The following is a 21,711-nucleotide window of genomic DNA, read 5'->3' on the forward strand; positions in this document are numbered from 1 at the left end:
TCAGCATCTCAAGGTGTTTCACTAGTCTGCAGAAAACTGTCTCAACATCTGTCATATGTTTGAGTCATGTAATACATTCACCACAACAGTGTGGGGATAAGGACCTATTTATATGCTAATGCTACACTCATTCCAGGCATTTCCGCCAAACCTAAAATATGTAAACTAATAGAAAGATAATTAATAGAGAGATTTAATTTTAAATGGGCAATGTGCGTGAAAATAGTATTTCATGAAACAATAACTTGGGAATTGGGACAATTTTCTCCATACATAACTCAAACTTCAAAGTCTAAAATATGCAGAACATTGTTGAGAAAATATACTGTATAAGGTTTTGAAACTGAGAATATGTAAACACACTGTACCAATTTATTACATCCAATTTTGTAGAATTCCTCATGGAAATCTAATATGTATCATATATGTCAGTTGGTCAGATGCGTGTTGTTTTGTTTTTGTATAGGGACATACCGCATCTGTCCATATTAGATTTCCATATGGGATCTTACAATATTATCCACTAATACAAACTGATCAGCACTGTTTTCTCAATGTGATGCTTTTCAAAGCAAATATTAGCAAACCAAGATTTGTCTGTTAGCCATAAGTGTGAATAATCAGTTTTCATGGTTTCAGTTTTCATGTTTGTTAAAGTAAATCTGTGCTTTATTCACAGGACAAAATATTGTTACAATACAATAAGCCTGAAGACATGTTTTTAAGCATACATCATTATTTCCTGGCTATACTAGTTTCTTTGCATCCCTTGGGAAATAAAGGTCATTATTTCAACACACCTTGCCATACAGTACCAGTATAGTTTTATTGATTTATAATAGATTAGGTTGTAAATTTGTACATATGGCAGGCCTTTGATAAATGATCCAGCTGGTAGAATGATGAATGTGTTCTACTGCTCTGGAACTGATGTGACAGCAGTAGGCCTTGGTAAACAAATAGAATGTATATAAAAAACAATAATGATTAAGCAGCAGTTTTTCTAGATAATCCAAGTCTTTTGCTGTTACATCATGTGCATAAATTACAATGTCAAATGACCTGAACTGGTGCTTGAACATTTGGGTAGATCCCACCTTACTCTTTGAATACAACATCAATCTTTAATGGCATTAAATAAATAAAGCCATAGGCTTCACAATGTGACTGACATACTTTGAAATACCTCTGCTTTCTAGATGACTCAAACATTCACCCATAAAACAGCCAAAGTGCATCTCATCAACTGATTTTCGACAATCTGAAGAACATTTGGTCTGTTGTTTTTTGGGCAGAGGACATTGACCCAAGCGCTTACAATACACATCTGCATTGTGATGGTGTGTCGATGACCACTGATAGACTGACACTCATGCATGTGAAGAAATAAGTACATCAGTGTGGCTGATAATCGAGGGAAGACTTAAGCTCTAGCTGTCTGTGATGTGTAGTGAGAAGTTCCTCTGTTCCCTCTTCTAATCCCACCTGAAGTCCTGTCCCACTATTTCATAGAATTTGATATTATAAGGCCTGTAGAATTCTCTGAGCTGCTCAATGACTTCCTGGTCAATCTGTACATGAGTTCTTCCCTTAGACTTCCCCAGACAGCGAGGCAGACTGCTGCTCTCTGGCTTCTTCAGGCAGGGGAAGCCTTTTGTTTTGTTAAAGTAGAAGTGCTTGTCCGTGACAATGCGCTTGAGGCCCAAGAAGTCCTGCACCCTGCCCAGCTCCCCTGCGGGATCTGTGATAAGCCGCTCGCCGCTCACAAAATGTATCTGTGAAAGCGGGAAGTACTGTAGCCAGTTCTCCAGGTGGAGCACGTACATTCCAATCCGGATGGCATTCCAGGATGTGTCCACCTGGCCAAGGCTCCTGTTCCGGAAGGCCAGTGCTTCAAAGGTGGGGATATCGGGTTTCTTGGACAGGGTCTGTGTGTAGTCAGAGATGGCTCTCGTGACAGGGTTGCGCACTACAACTATCAGCTTGGTGTCACGAGACATGATTGAGATGCGTTTGGGTGCCTCTCGTGTCACAAAGTAGCTTGGCGTCTTCTCCATAGTGATCTGGCTATCTAGAGTCCGCGGCATCAGGCCTCTACACAGGAAAAAACAGACAGGAAGAGAGAATGCCATCAAGAGGAAAGAATGAAAAATAAACACGACAGAGGCTTCAGTTTGTTTTTTTATGTTAATGTTATCTCTAAAAGCTTACATTGTTCCAGGAATTTGAACATTTTCTTTTTGCCGTAAAGGTTGAAGAAAGACATTTCTCGGTTTTGTTCCCCTGAGAATATATTGAGAAAATATTGTACTGTATATAGAAATGTGAATCTGATATGATATATGATTAAATTCAAACAATGTTTCAACCACAAAATAATCTTTCATAAGGGATTAAACCTGTCAGAATTTGAAATAGACATACATAAAATGCACAGGAAAATGAGGATGTGAAAAGGGAAACAAGTGAAAAAAGTAGTGTGCACTTGAGAATTCATAGGGTAACGAAGGCAACTTCTTTCAGACCAATATATTTGATTTTTAAAATTTTATTAAAAATCTTTGAAAGTTCTGTGGCCATGGTCCCATGGCATAGATAATTACAGTATCTAAACAGTTCATACAAAGAACAACTTAATGATGTGTATGAAATAAGTCTTCATTAACCCTTTCCACTTTGCCCACCAAGAGGGCAATTTCCAACTATTTTGTAAAAGTGTCAATATTTCAAACTATTTACTGCACACATTTTGAACACTAAAATTTATGAGGAGGCTTGTACCATTCAGACAGAACAAATGTACATACAGTGTACACAAAAGTTACACGAAAATACAAAGAAAATTTCAAAATGCCTTATGTTTTTATAGTTTAGCACTGAATATCTCAATTCCTAAGTCAAGGACTGACCCAAAACTACTTTGTGTACAAAATTTAGTGAAGATATCAACAGGCATTCAAATTTCCAAAACTGTACCCAGATGTGTCCCAAAATCTCTCCAAATACAAAACGTCTGTATATCTTCCGGTCCAGACACATGCATTATCAGAAAATATTATTTTTCCATTAAAACAGATTTTTTGATACAAAATGTAAATAAATGAACATTCACGTCTGTTATATTCACATATATGAGTATGTTTCTATAAAGCATCCCGAAAGTGTCCAAAAAGCTCTCCAAAAAGGATTATTCACCCGAACCTGTATTGCATTTAAAATGGAACCTTATTTAAAAATGAGCTTAAGCAGAGCCCTGTTAGACCCATTAGCTTGTACAATAACAGGTTTATCTATAGTCCAAATCCTGTAATTATGCATGTCTGTATATCCATTCTGCTATGCTGACGTGCAATAACTTGTGTCAGCTACGAAAAAAACAATGTTTATTCATGCTTATTCAACTTCTGAATTGTATATTTTTGTTAGTATATTAGAACATGATATTTGGATGTAGAGAAACGGTATCAAGGATTGTTAGAATATGCCTTTTATTGTCTGACGTGGTGAACGTTGTAAACCGTGAGTGTGGTGAGGGGGAGGCTGGAGTTTTATTGCCCTGCTTTGCAAATAAGAGGCTGATGAGCATGTAAATTGCTGTTCTCGCTAGCGGACAGTCTTTTTAACAATCTGGCATCACTGTTGTTATGTCACAGCTTTTTGTATTATATAAATATGAACGCAACAATAATTTGAGACGTAGATGACTCAACCACAAGGGGGCAGAGTTGATAGGGTTAAAATATTCTATCTCATGCAAGCATTGGAAGCAGGTAGGGAACCACAAGAGGAGTGGCCATTGTCAGAGCAGAAAGTCTCTGCAGGCAGAGAATGTAAAGGTACAACATTCCATCCATCCATCCATCCATCCATTATCTGAACCCGCTTATCCTGAACAGGGTCGCAGGGGAGCTGGAGCCTATCCCAGCATAGATTGGGCGAAAGGCAGGAATACTCCCTGGACAGGTCGCCAGTCCATCGCAGGGCACACACACCATTCACTCACACACTCATACCTACGGGCAACTTAGACTCTCCAATCAGCCTAACCTGCATGTCTTTGGACTGTGGGAGGAAACCGGAGTACCCGGAGGAAACCCACGCAGACACAGGGAGAACATGCAAACTCCGCACAGAGAGCCCCGGCCGACGGGGATTCGAACCCAGGACCTCCTTGCTGTGAGGCGGCAGTGCTACCCACTGCACCATCCATGCCACCTGGTACAACATTCATTTCAAATAAAGGGCTGACCCGGCTTTTCAATCAGCTCAGAAAGCCAAACTATTGTCATAAATGTCCTCTCTTTCCTTTTGCTGATGGTGTCTTTGTAGTGAGTATAACAGCCATAGTTAAAGGAATTACTCTACAGAGCTTTGGATTTATACTGTATTGACCCATACCGTACAAGTCAAAAGGTCTGCACTAAATTAACTGGAGGCTTTTAGAGTTATTTTCTTATGCTAATGACATGCATTTAGTGTGGGCCTTTGTGAATTAGTCTGAATAATTAATGAACCCCATTTATCAAAAGTCTTCCCAGACATCGAAATGCAAATATATAGTTGCGTATGTATTACTGTAGGAGTATCAAAGCATGCAGTTGAAAAACACTATATTACAGTACTTATCATGTTTGCAACTTCTTGACTGTAAAAAAATAAATAATTCGCTGTGTGGTTCTTTCTTGTTACATTTGTTTTCCTATACATCATAGTATGTTGACTCTTGTGAAACATTTTAAGATAAAATGAGACAAACTTGATTACAGCAGCAAAAATAATTGCACCTCAAATGTCACCATGATATGAGTGAAATTGAATGACTCTGTTGACAAGAAGTATGCACAAGTGATGTGTTTCCTTTCCAGAAAATAAATAAATAATAACTTGTAACTTGTCATTTTAGGCTGCAGTATGCAACAATAAAGTGTACTTTTTAAATCTCCAGCATGATAAAATTACATTATTATAAAGATTCTTATGATTTCTTAGTCACACCTGCCAACACAGCATAACAATCATTCACAAATTCAGAAATTATCTTCTGCATACCACTGTTGTAATGTGTGGTTTCTTGCATGACAGTCACCTTCCTGTCAGCTTCGACCAGTCTGCGAAACTGCTGCTTACTGGATGCTTTCTGTTTTTCGCACCATTCCCTTCAAGCTCTAGAGACTGTTGTGCGTGAAAATCCCAGGAGATCAGCAGTTTCTCAGATACTCAAACCACCCTGTTTGGTACCAACAATCATTCCACGGTGAAAGTAATTTAGATCATATTTCTTCCCTTTCTGACATTTGTTGAACCTCTTGACCATATCTGCATGCTTTTATGCATGGAGTTGCTGCCACATGATTGGCTGATTAAATATTTGCATTAACAAGCTGGTATACAGGTACACCTAATAAATATATATAGCAACTTCCAAATGATTGACACATTTCAGAAAGATGAAAAAATAAGGTTACATAAAATATATGACACAGATAATCTGCATTTTGTACATGGTCAAAACTAGATTGACCTTTTGTTTGCATTTTGACCACTAATCATTGGTGGGTTGGACAAAACTTCCCCTTAAACTGATTATTGGTCTTGACATGTTTTCAATCATTTTTCTTTAATAACAATACAGTGATCAATTCACAAAATACTCGATACCCTTAGGCAGTTCTCCTCAATTAGAATCTAAGGCAAGTAATACAATTATTTTATTTGCATCACAAAATATTTTATCAACATTGCTTACAATTGTGGTTTCCTGTACTCTTTATTCTCCACGCCTACATTTAGAGGATATTTACAGCAAATATTTAGCATGCACAGAGTTCACGTCTGTTATAACCATTAAAAGATTTGAAATGAAACATGAAAGGATCATGAAACTAAAGTTTTAGGATTTTGAAAATTTAAAATCAAAATGAAAATTCCAAAGCTTTGGAAGAACTACTTGAAGACCAAAGAAGAGCAAGGAGTGCTGCACAATCCACAATCACCTGACCTCAACCCCAAATGAATATTTATGGGGATACTTGAAGACTGACAAAAGCCAAGCATTCAGTAACATCACAAGATGCCCGTTGAAACATTGTCAGATAATGCTGGAATAACATGGATCATCAGGTTTTGCACAGTCAATGCCAGCTCCAGTGCACGTTCCCATTAAAGCAAAAGAGGAACACTAAGAAATTCTGAAATTCATGTAAATTTCTCAAAGATTCAATGTTTCACTCAAATTGCTATGCCGATAATGTAATTTCTAATTAAAAGTTTGTATTAAATTTTAAAAGAATGCAAAATATAAGCATTTTCACTGGTGCTTTCAGACTTCTGGACCCCACTGTAGGGTTATTTGATAGTCTTGTAGGTTGTGCTGTGGTGTGTCATTTTCAGATTAGGAGTACTTAAGGTCAAATGTACATGTCTAAATCTCCTGTACAAATTTGCATGGGTATGTTGGTCTTCATTAAATTTACTTATCTTATTTACTACGGCTGCAGCCATTTATGCATGTTATGTATGAAGTAGAGCCTTTGCAGTCCAAACCCTCCTGTTTAGTGCATTGAATATGTTCTGGATGATTGCTGCACAGAACCTTGAACTCCAGCAGTATGGTCAGTGCAAAACAAAATGCGGACTGTGATATTCCAGCTGTGGCAGCTATTGTCGATTGATATGATTCAGATGTGAGACAGTTTGATGTTACAAGGAGTTTGCCTATTGCCAAGATGGAAAGGATACATTGTGTGGGAGGTTCCAGGTCATCTTTTATTTCTCCAAGAAGGGTAATTATTTCTATGGCTGGGTATTTGTCACAGATTGTCACAGGTGTCTCTGATTCTATGATTTTTGTCTTATTTTTGCAGTTTTGCAGTGTGTATTTCCCTGTTTCTACTGCTTTCTGTAATTTTCTGGCAGCTTTGGATGGGAACTATAATACAGCCTACACACAATAGTTGCAAGTATTTGATGGCCCCTGTCAACAGTCTTGATGCTGAGTACCCTTTTTCCGGTAGCTATGGTAACCTTACCCGTGATAGACGGTCCTCCAATCAAAGCCTCAAATCTCACAATGTAGGCTACAGCATACAACAGCTGCATCCGAAACAAAAGGCAGTTGCCTTGATGCCTTGTTGCCTCGCAGCCTGATTAGTCATCTGTCCTTCACAGGCGTCTTTGGAGGTGCCTTGGCAGCATGTGAATGAGGTGCACGTAACATGATTATGTGATGCCTGATTACAAGCAATTTAGCTGGCTAGTTCATAGAAAGAAAACGGAGGCTTAAAAACATTACATACGTCATACATTATTTCAATGTGTTAAGTCATTAAAATGTTGTTTAAAAATATATCTACAGTGGTTTCGTGTTTCATTTGGTGCTTCTTCCTCCAGAGATCTGCCGGGCAACAGGACATTTTTATTTTTTCCCCACAGTAATTATTTGTAATTACTATTGTGGTGCCTCGGGGTGGATCCTGAGGTGCAGAGGGTGGGCACAGCTAGAAACCAACACAGGAGATAGCAGATGTCAGAAAAAATACTTCTTTTTATTTTTTCTGTGTTTTTTTTTCCGGGGTACCGGTGATAGCGCCCCCCTCAGGGCAAGGGTAGGGGAAAACTGGAGAAATAAAAGGGGCCGTTTAGGCAAAAAATAAACAAAGGTTCTTCCCAGACCGGGGTATTTTCCAGGGCTTCCTCCCTCCTCCCCTCTTCGGCCGTGTCAGGGCTGGTGGGAAACACAAAGACAGGGGGTGAATAGGAAGGGATTTTATCTGACTCACGTGACCGGCGTCCGTTTCCAGATCTTCGCTGTTGCCGTCCGTGAAGGTGGGTTCTTCCTCAGTTTCAGTATGGCAGGGCGTTGCAGGTCCTTCCTCTCTCTGCCTTCCACACTCTCACACGCTCAGGAATGGCACCAACTGAGACTGGCTGTAGCCTCGACCGCGCCTTAAATCCCATTCCCTGCTCATTAGGAAAAGAGGCTGCAGCTGAGTCAGTGATTTTCCACTCTGCTCACTCACGTGCGCTGTCCGGGGTCCTGGACCGCAGGTAGAGGGATCTCTCTCCAAGGTGCTGATCTCCCCGTCACCTCTCTAGGCAGATATACTCCTTCGCACACCTCTCCCAATGCGTGATGTCTGCGCGGTTGACCTGCACGGGCCCCTCCAGGGTTCTCCACCCACGTGGCAAAACATGCAGGAGCAGGGGTGCCACATACCCCCCCCCTCAGCTCCAAGCCCCGGGTGGGAGCGTCTGCCCCTAGGCCATCCTCCCTCCTGGATAGCGCATCAGCATTCTGGTGCAGCTTCCCAGTGCGATGCTCCACTTTGAACTGGTAGGGCTGCAACTCTAAAAACCAGCAGGTTACTCGGGCATTGCTGTCTCGGTTAAGGTACATCCATTTGATGGGAGCATGATCGGTCACCAACAGAAACTCATGGTCGAGTACGTAATATCGTAATTTACCTATCGCCCATCTGATGGCGAGGCATTCCTTCTCGACCATGGCATAATTCCTTTCATGGCTGAGGAGTTTTCTGCTGATGTAGGTTACTGGATGCTTCACCCCATCCTGAATCTGTGACAGGACCGCTCCCAGGCCCACTTCCGATGCGTCGGTCTGCAGCACGAAGGGTTTCTGGAAGTTGGGAGTTATTAATACTGGTTTCTCACCTAGAGCGGCCCGTAGGTCCTGGAAGGCTGCAGCGGCGAGGGGGTTCCATTGGACCCGGTTGGGCTGCTCCTTTTTGGTGAGGTCGTGTAGGGGGGCTGCTCATGCTGCAAACTCCGGAATGAACTGCCGATAGTAACCCACCAGACCCAGGAACATTCTCACCTGTTTCTTTGTGGCCGGTTGGGGCCAGGTGACAACGCTGTCGACCTTGTTCGACTGGGGCTTCACCCGCCCCCTCCCGACTGTGTGGCCCAGATAGGCGGCTTCCTTCAATCCGAGCCGGCACTTTGCAGGGTTAGCCGTCAGCCCGGCCTCCCTCAGGGACCTCAGCACCGCTTCGACTTTGTCGACATGGCTGTCCCAGTCGGTGCTGTGGATGACGATGTCATCCAGGTAGGCTGCCGCATACCTCTGGTGGGGCCGCAACACCTGGTCCATCAACCTCTGGAACATGGCCGGGGCTCCATGCACGCCAAAGGGGAGGACTGTGTACTGGTAGCGGCCCGTCGGGGTCGTCAGGTCCAGGGTGCTGATGAATCGGGCCAGTCCCAGCCGCTCGATGAGTTCGTCCACTCTCGGCATTGGGTACGCGTCACATAGGGAGATGTCGTTCAGGCGGCGGAAGTCATTACAGAACCGCCAGGTTCCATCCGGCTTGGGGACTAGCACCACGGGACTGGACCAGGCACAGCGGCTTTCCTCAATAACCCCGAGGACAAGCATTTTCTTCACCTCCTCCTGGATGGCATGTCGGCGAGCTTCTGGGATTCGGTAGGGTCGTAATCTTACCGTCTTCTCAGGTTCAGTGCTGATGTCGTGGGCGATTAGGTGGGTGTGGCCGGGCATAGTCGAGAAGATGTCCCGGCTCTGATTCACCAGCTCACGTAGCGCTTGCTGCTGGCGGGAGCTCAGCTGCTCTCCAATACTCACGTCAGGGGTGGCTCATGCCACCTCTTCATCAGGTTGACGTGGTAGATTTGGAGGCGGTGTCGTCGTCCCGGCTGTCTCACCCGGTAGTTCACAGGTCCCGTGCGTTCCACGACCTCATACGGCCCATGCCATCGGGCCAGAAATTCACTGGTGGGGACTCTCACCTGTGCTCCCCGGTTATAAAGCCTGGCTTGCTCCCGTTGTGCCCGTTCCATGTGGGCCCTCATCATGGGCCAGATCTGGGACATCCGCCGGTCCATCTGCTCCACATGCTCGATCAGGCTGCGGGTTCGGGACGGTTGCTGTTCCCAAGCCTCCTTCGCCAGGTCTAGTAATCCACGGGGTCGTCTACCGTATAGCAGTTCAAAAGGGGCAAAGCCGGTTGTGCTCTGGGGCACCTCTCGGACTGAAAAGAGAAGATAGGGTAAGAGCTAGTCCCAGTCCTTACCGTCTGTTTCAATCATCTTCCTCAGCATGGTTTGAGGGTCTGATTGAATCTCCCCACTAGTCCGTCGGTTTGGGGGTGGTAGACGGAGGTTCGTAGTTGGGTCACTTGTAGCAGCTGGCACATCTCCTTTAGGACCCCTGACATGAAGCACGATCCTTGGTCTGTCTGGAGTTCCTCCGCTATTCCGACCCTGCTAAAAAGCAGGAACAACTCCCTGGCAACCGCCTTTCCCGTCGCGGTCCTGAGCGGGACGGCTTCTGGGTAGCGGGTTGCATAATCCAGGATCACGAGGATGTACCGATGTCCCCGGCTGGACTTCGGTAAGGGCCCCAGGATGTCCATCGCAATCCTCCTGAAGGGAACATCAATGATCGGCAGGGGTATTAGTGGGTTCCGAAGGGTTACCTTAGGGCTGTGGAGTTGGCACACGGCACAGTGTCGGCAGTAGTCCTCCACAGCCTTTTTCACCCCGGGCCAATAGAACCTTGCCAGGATCCTCTCGTAGGTCTTCCCCATCCCCAGATGGGCTCCCAGCAGGTGAGTATGACCTAAGTAGAGGACTCGGAGCACAAACAGTTGAGGGAAGAGCAGCTGTTCAACTTCCTCCCCCTGTGGGTTACAGACTCGATAGAGCAGGTCTTGTTTTACCCTGAAGAAGGGATATGATGGTGTACTCACCGGCCCTTGTGGTACCCCATTAATGTCTCGGGCATCTCTCCAGGCCTGAGCGAACTTTGGCTTGTGTAGTTGGGCAGTGCCAAAGCGGGTGGGTGCTTCGGCCTCCTTGCTCACCTCTTGGGGGCCCTCCGAGAAGGCTAGACGGACGTCTCTCTCCGGGGGCAGGGCCTCCCCAAGCTCTTTCTCGGACGCAGTGACGGTTCCACTGGTGGCTGGGGTGCTGGATTGGCGTTCCCTCTATGGTGGCAGGGCCTCTCCTTCACAGTCCCCAGATATCGCGGCCCAGAGTGGTAGGGGGTTCCGGCGGGCAGCCCGTCGGGGCCGTCGTGGCCTCGTCTCACTCAGAGGCCAGGGCCCCTCCTCCCAATAAGTCTGGAACAAAGGGCAGTCTCTTCCCATTAGTACAGGTACGGGTAAATTTGGTACAACCCCCGCTCTTACCGCGTGCGTCTCCCGTGGTGTGATTAGGTTGACCCACACCGTGGGGTATTCTCTAGTGTCCCCATGTATACATGCCACGGCCACCTCTTCACCCCTCTTTTCTCCCGCAAACTCTGGTCTTACCAGGGTGATGGCGCTGCCCGAATCAAGCACTGCTACAGTGTCCTGTCCCCCTACTCGTATCGGGAACCTGGGGGCCTCCGTACTCTGGTGCGCCCAACAGGTGGTCAGGTACAGGCAGGGGTGCGCTGGGCTGCTCGAACTCCTGGTGGTGGGCATGGACACCTCCCTCCCGGGGCAGTTCCTGGCTAGATGCCCCTCCTCTCCACAGTTATAGCATCTCCACTCCAGCCGTGGTCTCCCTGCGTCAGGTCTGCCCCGCCGATTTGGGTCAGGGCGGGCTGGTGGGTGCTTCACATGTGCTGGGCACCTAACTGGGCGGCTTGGGGTTTTGGTGCGTTCAGGTTGGAGCATCTTCTGAGTGACCTGATGGTTTTCGAGGAGGCCCACTAGTAGTTCTACGGAGGCGGGTCCCACCTGGGCTACATCCCGTTTGGCTTCCCTGGGTAGAGCGCGGGTGCATCTGTCCAACACCACCCTCTCCAACAGGGGTGGCCCCTCTCCCTCGGCCAGCCAGCTCTTGGTCAGGCGGGTCAGGGCGGCGATTTGGGACCGGGCAGGCTGGGAGGCGTCATAGGACCATTCATGGTATCGCTGGGCTCGGGCAGGTAGGCTGAACCCATATCGGGCTAGGATGGCTCTCCTCAACTTGAGGTAGTCGGTGGCGTCAGCCATGTCCATATCTCGATAGGCCTGTTGGGCCTCCCCCGTCAAGAAGGGGGCTAGTATGGCCGCCCAGTCTGCCTGTGGCCATTCTTCACGTTGAGCGGCGCACTCAAACACCTGGAGGTACGCCTCAACGTCATCATCGGTTGTCATCTTTGTCAACGCATCTCGGGGGGTTCGTCTCGATCCGTCACGGGGGGATAGGCGGCAGAGTTCGACCACCGCTTCCTGCGGGGCCCGCTGGGACCTCGCCAGCTCAGTGATGGCCGCTTCCATCATCCCTCGGGAGCCCTCCTCTGCTTCCACGTCTTGTATCTCAGCGAGGGTAGGGGCAGCCAATCGTCTCCTTCTTCGCTCTTCCCCAGGGGGTGTGGCTTCCATTCACTGTCAGTTCTCACCCGTGTTGGTTCTTCGGCCCATATCAGCTTCCACAGCATGGCATCAGTCTACCCGCATTCTCCACCATATGTGGAGCCTCGGGGTGGATCCTGAGGTGCAGCGGGTGGGCACAGCTAGAAACCAACACAGAAGATAGCAGATGTCAGAAAAAAATACTTCTTTTTATTTTTTCTGTGTTTTTTTTTCCGGGGTACCGGTGATAGCGCCCCCCTCAGGGCAAGGGTAGGGGAAAACTGGAGAAATAAAAGGGGCCGTTTAGGCAAAAAATAAACAAAGGTTCTTCCCAGACCGGGGTATTTTCCAGGGCTTCCTCCCTTCTCCCCTCTTCGGCCGCGTCAGGGCTGGTGGGAAACACAAAGACAGGGGGTGAATAGGAAGGGATTTTATCTGGCTCACATGACCGGCGTCCGTTTCCAGATCTTCGCTGTTGCCGTCCGTGAAGGTGGGGTCTTCCTCAGTTTCAGTATGGCAGGGCGTTGCAGGTCCTTCCTCTCTCTGCCTTCCACACTCTCACACGCTCAGGAATGGCACCAACTGAGACTGGCTGTAGCCTCGACCGCGCCTTCAATCCCATTCCCTGCTCATTAGGAAAAGAGGCTGCAGCTGAGTCAGTGATTTTCCACTCTGCTCACTCACGTGCGCTGTCCGGGTTCATGGACCGCAGGTAGAGGGATCTCTCTCCAAGGTGCTGATCTCCCCATCACCTCTCTAGGCAGATATACTCCTTCGCACACCTCTCCCAATGCGTGACGTCTGCGCGGTTGACCTGCACGGGCCCCTGCACGGGCCCCCTGACCTGCACGGACCTGCACGGGCAACATGCAGGAGCAGGGGTGCCACACTATATACAGTACTGTGCAAAAGTTTTAGGCAGGTGTGAAAAAATTCTGTAAAATAAGAATGCTTTCAAAAATAGAAATGTTAATAGTTTATTTTTAGCAATTAACAAAATGCATGAACAGAAGAAGTGAATGAACAGAAGAAAAATCTCAATCAAATCAATATTTGGTGTGATCACCTTTTGCCTTCAAAACAGCATCAATTCTTCTAAGTATACTTGCACACAGTTTTTGAAGAAACTCGGCAGGTAGGTTGTTCCAAACATCTTTGAGAACTAGCCACAGTTCCCCTGTGGATGCAGGCAGCCTCAAATGCTCCTGTCTCTTCATGTAATCCCAGACAGACTTGATGATGTTCAGATCAGGGCTCTATGGGGGCCATACCATCACTTCATCATTCACCTTGTTCTTCTTTATGCTGAAGATAGTTCTTAATGACATTGGCTATGTTTGGGGTCGTTGTCCTGCTGCAGAATACATTTTGGGCCAATCGGATGCCTCCCTGATGGTATTGCATGATGGATAAGTATCTGCCTGTACTTCTCAGCATTGAGGAGACCATTAATTCTGACCAAATCCCCAACTCATTTGCAGAAATGCAGCCCCAAACTTGCAGGGAACCTCCACCATGCTTCATTGTTGCCTGCACACACTCATTCTTGTACCGCTCTCCAGCCCTTCGGCGAACAAACTGCCTTCTGCTACAGCCAAATATTTCAAGTCTCTTGGACTCATCAGTCCAGAGAACCTGCTGCCATTTTTCTGCACCCCAGTTCCTGTGTTTTTGTGCATAGTTGAGTCGCTTGGCCTTGCTCCCAAGTAGTAGTACTTGCTCAGAAGTATGGCTTTTTGGCCGTAATTCTTCCATGAAGACCACTTCTGACCAGGGGTGCGTTTCCCAATAACGGTGTCCCTTAGCGCTTTACGAAGACTCTCTACCTTACTAAAGTTGTTTACTTTTCTATGTGTGTTCCCCAAACTATCACTTAGGCTGTTTGAAGTTCGATTATGCACTCCATCAAGCGACTGCTTGACTGTGTTATGAGAGAAAGCAGTGTTATTTATGAATTAAACACTGCAAGAATACTTTAAAATATTGCATTTATCATGACTGGTGGGAACGTATTAATAGAATTAAAAACCTACAAACGAAATTATCCGACCATATATGTAATTTTTGCCAAATTATATACACGGTTATTGATACAGTTTGTGGCAGAAAGTTTCCTGGGCTGACCACTGCGTCTACGGTCCTCAACGTTGCCCGTTTCTTTGTGCTTCCTCAACAGAGCTTGGACAGCACATCTGGAACCTTGAAAAAGCCTTGAAATGTCTGCCTGGGAGAGACCTTATAACTACCTTGTGATACAGTGTAACTACCTTGTGTCTTGTTGCTGTGCTTAGTCTTGCCAAGGTGTATAACTTCTGACATTAAACTGTCATCAGCAACCTCACCATGGAAGCAGAGTTTGGCTGTTCCTCACCCAGTTTTAACCTTCCTACACAGCTGTTTCTGTTTCAGTTAATGATTGTGTTTCAACCTACATATTAAATTGATGATCATTAGCTCCTGTTTGGTATAATTGGTTAATCACACACCTATATGCCTATATGCCTACTATATGCCTACAAAATCCCTGACTTTGTGCAAGTGTACCAAGAAGAATCGATGCTGGTTTGAGGGCACATATTGATTTGATTTAGATTTTTCTTCTGTTCACTCACTTTGCATTTTGTTAATTGATAAAAATAAACTATTAACATTTCTATTTTTGAAAGCATTCTTACTTTACGGCATTTTTTCACACCTGCCTAAAACTTTTGCACAGTACTGTATATATATATAGAGCACTAATCCACAGCGGTCTAGGGGGCAGGGGGGCAGCAGTGCCCTTTTTCATCATGAGAAGCTTGCATTGTCATGAAAGAGCTGAACAGTCTGTTCCCAGAAGTAATACAGTACCAAAATACTCACACAGACATTTGAATCATGGTTATGTTTTGTTTTCCTGGCAAAATCAAACAGCAGAAATTAGCTCAGCTGTTGAAAGCAAGGTTCTTATTGAGGAACGAGACGTCCTTGTCAGAAAAGCATTTAGAAGGGAACATGCTTTTTCAGAACAGCAAGACCTTTTAATATTATCTTTATGAGAGCCTCCGATTTAGTCATGAGATATCCGTTTACCTCCAGCGATTAGTACAGTATTTTCAACTTTATTTATCCTCTCGTTTCATACGTAAATGCAATATCCAAGATATATGCACAACTAAATGGAATGTTCACACATCTTTTAATATTACTCTGCATTTGTAGGTCACCATTATCTACTTTGTAACCAAAATGAACGTAACTTAACTTATCATCATGTCGCCTAGTAGCCTACCAAAGTATAACAAAATTAGTGATTTTAAAGTGTTCTTTGACTTTCCCAGGGATTTGGAAAGGAACGGAAAAAATACAACTAAGGCAACATCCTCCCCAGACAGCAAGCGACTCTGGATCGGATCTTCCCCGATTCCAGCCCGAAGCCAACCATGGGTTCTATTCCTACCTAAATTTCATCACATGCAGTACCAATGGTAATTCCAATGGAGGGAAGATGTGTTAAACAACTTTGCTTTGACTGCTCTGTGACAAACACCCAGCCTTAATTATTGCATGGCTGCTTAATCTGTAGTGATTTCTTGCTCACAGAGTTGTAAGCATTCTCTCAGTGCATCCTCAAGGTATGTACCTGTGCCTCAAGTGTGTAAATAATCATAAGTACTTTGTAGAAGCCCATATGGCAGCAAATATAGCCTTGAGTCTTCTTGGGTAAGTCTCTACAAGTTTTGCACACCTGGATTTGGGCAGTTTACCCCATTCTTCCTGGCAGATCCTCGCAAGCTCTGTCAGATTGAATGGCTATGCCTGTGAACAGCCATCTTCAGTTCTCTGTTCTATGGGTTTATGACTGGGCTTTGGCTGCCCTGCTAAAAAAAAACATAGGTTTTGCTTGTATTTCAAGCTGGTCATAGCTGGATTTTACACCAGGGTGAGCCACTCCACAGACAGGCAGAGACTGAAGCCACTCCAGTGCTGCCTTGGCTGTATGCTTCACATCATTAAAAGGTGAACCGTCGCCCAGTCTGAGGTTTCGTCTATTTGGCTGCATTCATCCATCCTTCAATTCCATATATGACCAGTCTCTCTGTCCCTGCCACTGAGAAGCACCCCCATAGCACAATGCTGCCACCACCATGCTTCACCATCGGGATGGTATTAGCCAGGGCATGAACAGTGCCTGGAGTTTGCCAACATTGTGCTTGGAGTTATGCCCAAAGAGTTACATTTTTGTCTCATCAGACATCAGATATTATTTTCTGTCATGTTCTCAGGAGTCCTTTAAATGCAATTTGGCAAACTCCAAGTGGCTGTCTTATGCCTTTCACTCAAGAGTGTCTTCTGTCTAGCCGCTCTACCATAAAGGCCTGATTGATGGAGTGCTGCTGAGAAGGTCGTCCTTCTGGCAGGTTCTCCCATGTCTGGAGAGGATTTATGAAGACTTCCGAAGCTAGAGTGACCATTGGGTTCTTGGTCACCTCCATGACAAAGACGCTGGTTATTAAGTTTGCCTGGACGGCCAACTCCGGCACGGATGGTGCAGTGGGTAGCACTGCCGCCTCACAGCAAGGAGGTCCTGGGTTCGAATCCCCGTCGGCCGGGGCCTCTCTGTGCGGAGTTTGCATGTTCTCCCTGTGTCTGCGTGGGTTTCCTCCGGGTACTCTGGTTTCCTCCCACAGTCCAAAGACATGCACGTTAGGCTGATTGGAGAGTCTAAATTGCCCGTAGGTATGAGTGTGTGAGTGAATGGTGTGTGTGTGCCCTGCGATGGACTGGCGACCTGTCCAGGGTGTATTCCTGCCTTTCGCCCAATGTATGCTGGGATAGGCTCCAGCCCCCCTGCGACCCTGATCAGGATAAGCGGGTTCAGATAATGGATGGATGGATGGATGGACGGCCAACTCTATGAAGAGTCCTGGTGGTTCCAAACTTCAATTTCACAATTATTGAGGCCACTGTGCTCCTGGGAACAGTCAAATCTTTAGAAATGGTTTTATACCCTTGCCTTGATCTTTGATAAATTATCAATTTAATCAACAACACAATAAAGTATGCAAAAAGTGAAGGGGTTTGAATACTTTCTGAAGTCACTGTATCTATGCCCCTGCGGTCCAGAAAAGTGCAGCCGATCAGTGTGGCACAGATATGTAATCCGAAAGGGAAAACACCCCTGAACTTTCACTCTGAGAGTGTCCCACTGTATGGCACTGTATGGCAGATGAAAATGAAAAACTCCAGAATTTGCAAACCTCAATTATTAGATACATTTTATAAATTTTTATACAGGTATGTGGGTCCTTAACATGTGTAAACCAGCCTGGCAGAGACCCAACTTCTGAGCCGAGTGATGTAAAGTTTGATGATCAAAATGAGGAAATGTGCTGTGATCATGTACCACTGTGATATCACTCATGGCTGTATCCGAGGGGGTGCATTCAGGTTTTTCATTGTTCAAAGTATTCCTCCTATCACTGATCTTAGCACTACTTCTTCAATATGAGGACCAGTTTCAGAAGTCAGTGCAGATTTATCAAGGCTCAGTCTAATCTAGTGTTACTGGTCATAAATCACAGTTATGTATTGTAGTGTGGTCTGATGGGAGGAGTGGTGTTAGGAAATCTAGGTCATGAAATAGACCCGTTCATTTTTGGGGTTGCCTTTGTAGGCACATACAGTGGTGATATGCATGGACAATCTGTCATTGCATAATTTTCTTATATTATCATATGTTATCTTACATTCGTATATTATTTCTTATATTACACATGTTCTTTCTTCATGTGGAATCGTGTGTGTGTGTGTGTGTGTGCATGTGCGTGCACGAGTGTGTGTGTGTGTGTGTGTGTGTGTGTGTCTTTGAGAGTGAACTGTGTGACCTACTGCTGTACATGTGATACATGTGATACACATGTGTACAGTAGTGAAAAAAAGACACAGATGCAAAGTTGTCTCTGTGATATGCCTCATGATTATGAAGTGGATTGTGTGAAACAGCTACCATTACCTGAACTTTTTGGAAAAACTGCACTCAAAACATTGCTAGCTTTGGATAATTTAGATTTAGAGGGGAGAACAATACAATTTTGAGTACACAAGTGCCACTTCTTTCAGCACATTCAAGCCTACTGACAGCATTGTGTGATGAATAGGGTTTAATGAATAAAATCGCAAGTGATGAGATAGATTGGTTGAGAAGACAAGGGAATAATGGGGACAAGCATAGACCTTTAATTCACCTGCCCCAATTCACCTTAATTTACAAATCATTTTCATGTTTGCCTCTCTCCAGTGTCAGATGGCACATTTCCCACTTCTCTTCACAATGAGGTCCTCAACATTTACGGGTTTGCTTCATATCACCACACTATTAACTAATATAGTTACATGTGGTAAAATACAGCTAAATACATGGGGAGTAGTTTTGTCACATACTGTAACTGAGTAGAATTAGATGCCCATTGCCCTTCCCTCCCTCCAGTGCTCTGGCAGTGTATTATGAAATAATAAATTAAAATTAGCCCAGTTTTAAAGCACCATTTATATTTAATTCAGGAGTATGCAACACACTTATTTATCAGTGATGTTTGCCTTACACTGTGAAGAGGGAAATTCACATTTACATGAGTTGCATGAATTACCCACAGTGTACCTTATTTGGAAAATAAGTACCTAAGCAGGTATGTAGTAAACGGTTCAAATCTAAGAGTGCATAAGTTCATAACTGTTTCAGTTAAGGTGACTCCTGCTCAGCCTTGCCCCTCAGTTTCTTGCTTGCAGGGGGAACAGCAATGCCCATTTCCCTGCTCCTTTAACCCTTTCCACTTTGCCCTCCCTAGGGCAATTTCCACCTATTTTGTACTAGTCCGATAAAAGTGTCAATATTTAAAAAGAGATTTACTGCACACACATGGTTGCAGACTTAAATTAAAGAAGAGACTTGTACCATTCATAAACTTCAGACAGAACAATGTCAGAGCATGTACATACAGTGTAGACAAAAGTAACACTAAAATACAAAGAAATTACAAAAAGCCGTGTTTTTATTGTTAAGCACTCAATATCTCAATTTCTAAGTCAAGGACCAAGAACTATGTTATATTTGTGCACAAACTTTATGTCAACTTGTGTACAAAATACGGTAAAGATATAGACAGGCATTCAAATTCCACATGAGCTTTCTCCAAACTGCACCCAGATGTCCTCAAGTGTCCCCAAATCTATCCAAATTTAAAACATTTGCATATCGTTTTGTTCAGACACATTAATTGTTACAGAATCTTCACGTGTGTTTTATTCATATGAGAGTATGTGTTTATAAAGCTCTCCAAAGTGTTCAAAAAGCTCTCCGAAAATGTTTACTCAAACTAACACTTTCTAACAAATCTGCATCACGTTTAAAATTAGTTTAACCAGAGCCCTGCTAGGCTTATTAGTCACCTGTACAATTACAGGTTTACATCTATAGCAAGTCCAAATCCTGTAATTACTCACGTCTGCATATTTATTCTGCTATGCGAATGCAGCCATATTCTTAAACTGTCTGTCACCTTTACACATTATACCTTGTTGGAAAAGGTAGGAAACCCTGTACAAACTCTGTGTCATGTTTTACATTAGTTCAGAATTGAAATGACCTAGCAATGTATTTACGCAACAATAACAAGTAGTTCAAGACGGCATTTTCCAGTATAGTCCTGGCAAAAACATAGTTTTCTTGAAAATGGCTGAACGGATTACGAAATACATCAGAAAAAGTAGTAGTTGTAGCGTCATAATCAGGCGGGATATTTGGTTCCATAAATATATCTGCAATGGAATCATTTGCAAAACAAACCAGAAATATGTCGGTCAGACATGGAATAGTGAAAGTGAGCTAAGAAAAAAAGTGAAAGTGAGCTAAGGGGAAAAAAAAGAAAGCGTTTATTCAGGAAACTTCTGGATTGTATATTTTTGTTCTTATATTGGAACATGATTGTTTGACGTAAAGAAATGGTATCAAGGATTGTTAGAATATCCCTTTTATTGTCTCTGTCTCTGACTCGGTCAACACTCTAAGCTTTTCATATAGCATGGGGGACACTGCTGTTTTATTGCCCTGCTTTGCAAATAAGAGGTAGATAGATATCTAAAGTGCTTTAACAACTGGGCATCACTATCTTGCGGTTTTATTTTGTTTCAGTTTTTTATTATCTTGCGAATATGAATGTAACACTAATTTGTGATGTTGACGTCTCAACAGCGTGAATGGAGTTAAAGTGGCTTGTTCTCAAGGAGGAGAAGTAAGAATTCACTGGTGAGCTCGGCAATAGCAAGAAACCTATTAGACCAAGTGGATGACTGAAGAAAAAAACCGAAACAGAACAAAAACACTCTCCAGGATGTTAGCATAGATGTGTCAAGAGTGAACATAAAGAGAAGCTGACACCAATACTGCAAGATACAAACCACTGGTAATCCCCACGAACAGAATGGCCAGATTAGAATTAACTAAGTACATTTAAATATTTTTAAAAAGCATGCCCCCTCATCTGTGAAACATAGGTAATGTTATGGCTTGACATGTATGGCTTCCACTGGAACAGGCTAATTTTATTGACTATGTGAATGCCCCAAAACCCATTGGAGTACACTTCCCCTTGCAGCAGGACAAGTATAAGGACCCCAGAGATACTGCTAAAGCAAGCAAGTAGTACATAGCTCAGGGCCACAAAAGGGAATGTTATTATTCAATGACCTGATCTGAATCCAATTGAACATGGATTTCACTGAAGGCAAAAAGCCTGTGAAACAAACAGAAACTGAAAATAGCTGCAGTGCAGGCCTGGCAGATCATCACCAGGGAAGATACCTAGTATCTGGTGATGTCTATGGGTCACTGACAGGCAGTGTGAAAACAGCAAAAAATTATTTCAATAAAAAAAGCAGAATGCTGTGTGGAAATAGTGATAAAGTCAAAAATGTGACTGGTTCTGAGATGTTTAACGCCCCTTTTCTTGACACAAGCTTGAAAATGACATACCCAAAATAAAATGGTTACTATTCTTGAACCCTTTTGACTACAGGCATAATCCTGGTCTCTTCTGAAAGGTAACCATTTGGGATTTTCTGTTTTCAAATGGATACAGATTATTGTGGGTGTGGCTGATGTGGTTAAATCACAATGGAGCCACAGCCACAACATTGGACAATATCAGCAAAAATTCTGCATAGTTTTTTCTAAGCTATATCTAGGCTAGTTTTCCAAAAAATTATATTTGGAGACTCCAAAAGGACACATGAAAACTAAATGATATTATGGGTCTTATGAGGTGTAAAATACTGTATTTTGCTTACTTACTTATCCTCAAAAAAGTGTTTGCACTTGCCCCTACCTCTCTGTCTCAACCTTCCTCTCCTTGTGTTCTCCTCAGACAAT

The 21,711-nt window shown here is 44.2% G+C and overlaps 1 protein-coding gene across 1 annotated transcript in view; it reads right to left on the reverse strand.

Annotated features, from left to right (window-relative positions):
* Positions 1-639: 639 nt before the first annotated feature.
* LOC133121943 (heparan sulfate glucosamine 3-O-sulfotransferase 2-like) overlaps positions 640-21,711 on the reverse strand; it is a 74,606-nt gene continuing 53,534 nt past the window's right edge. The window contains exon 2 of the mRNA XM_061231532.1: positions 640-2,094. Coding sequence (XP_061087516.1) covers positions 1,476-2,094 — 619 coding nt within the window. The 3' untranslated portion in view covers positions 640-1,475. The remainder of the gene's footprint in view (positions 2,095-21,711) is intronic.

This window comes from Conger conger, chromosome 2 (genome assembly GCF_963514075.1).
Source record: "Conger conger chromosome 2, fConCon1.1, whole genome shotgun sequence".
In the NCBI taxonomy this organism is placed as follows: Eukaryota; Metazoa; Chordata; class Actinopteri; order Anguilliformes; family Congridae; genus Conger; species Conger conger.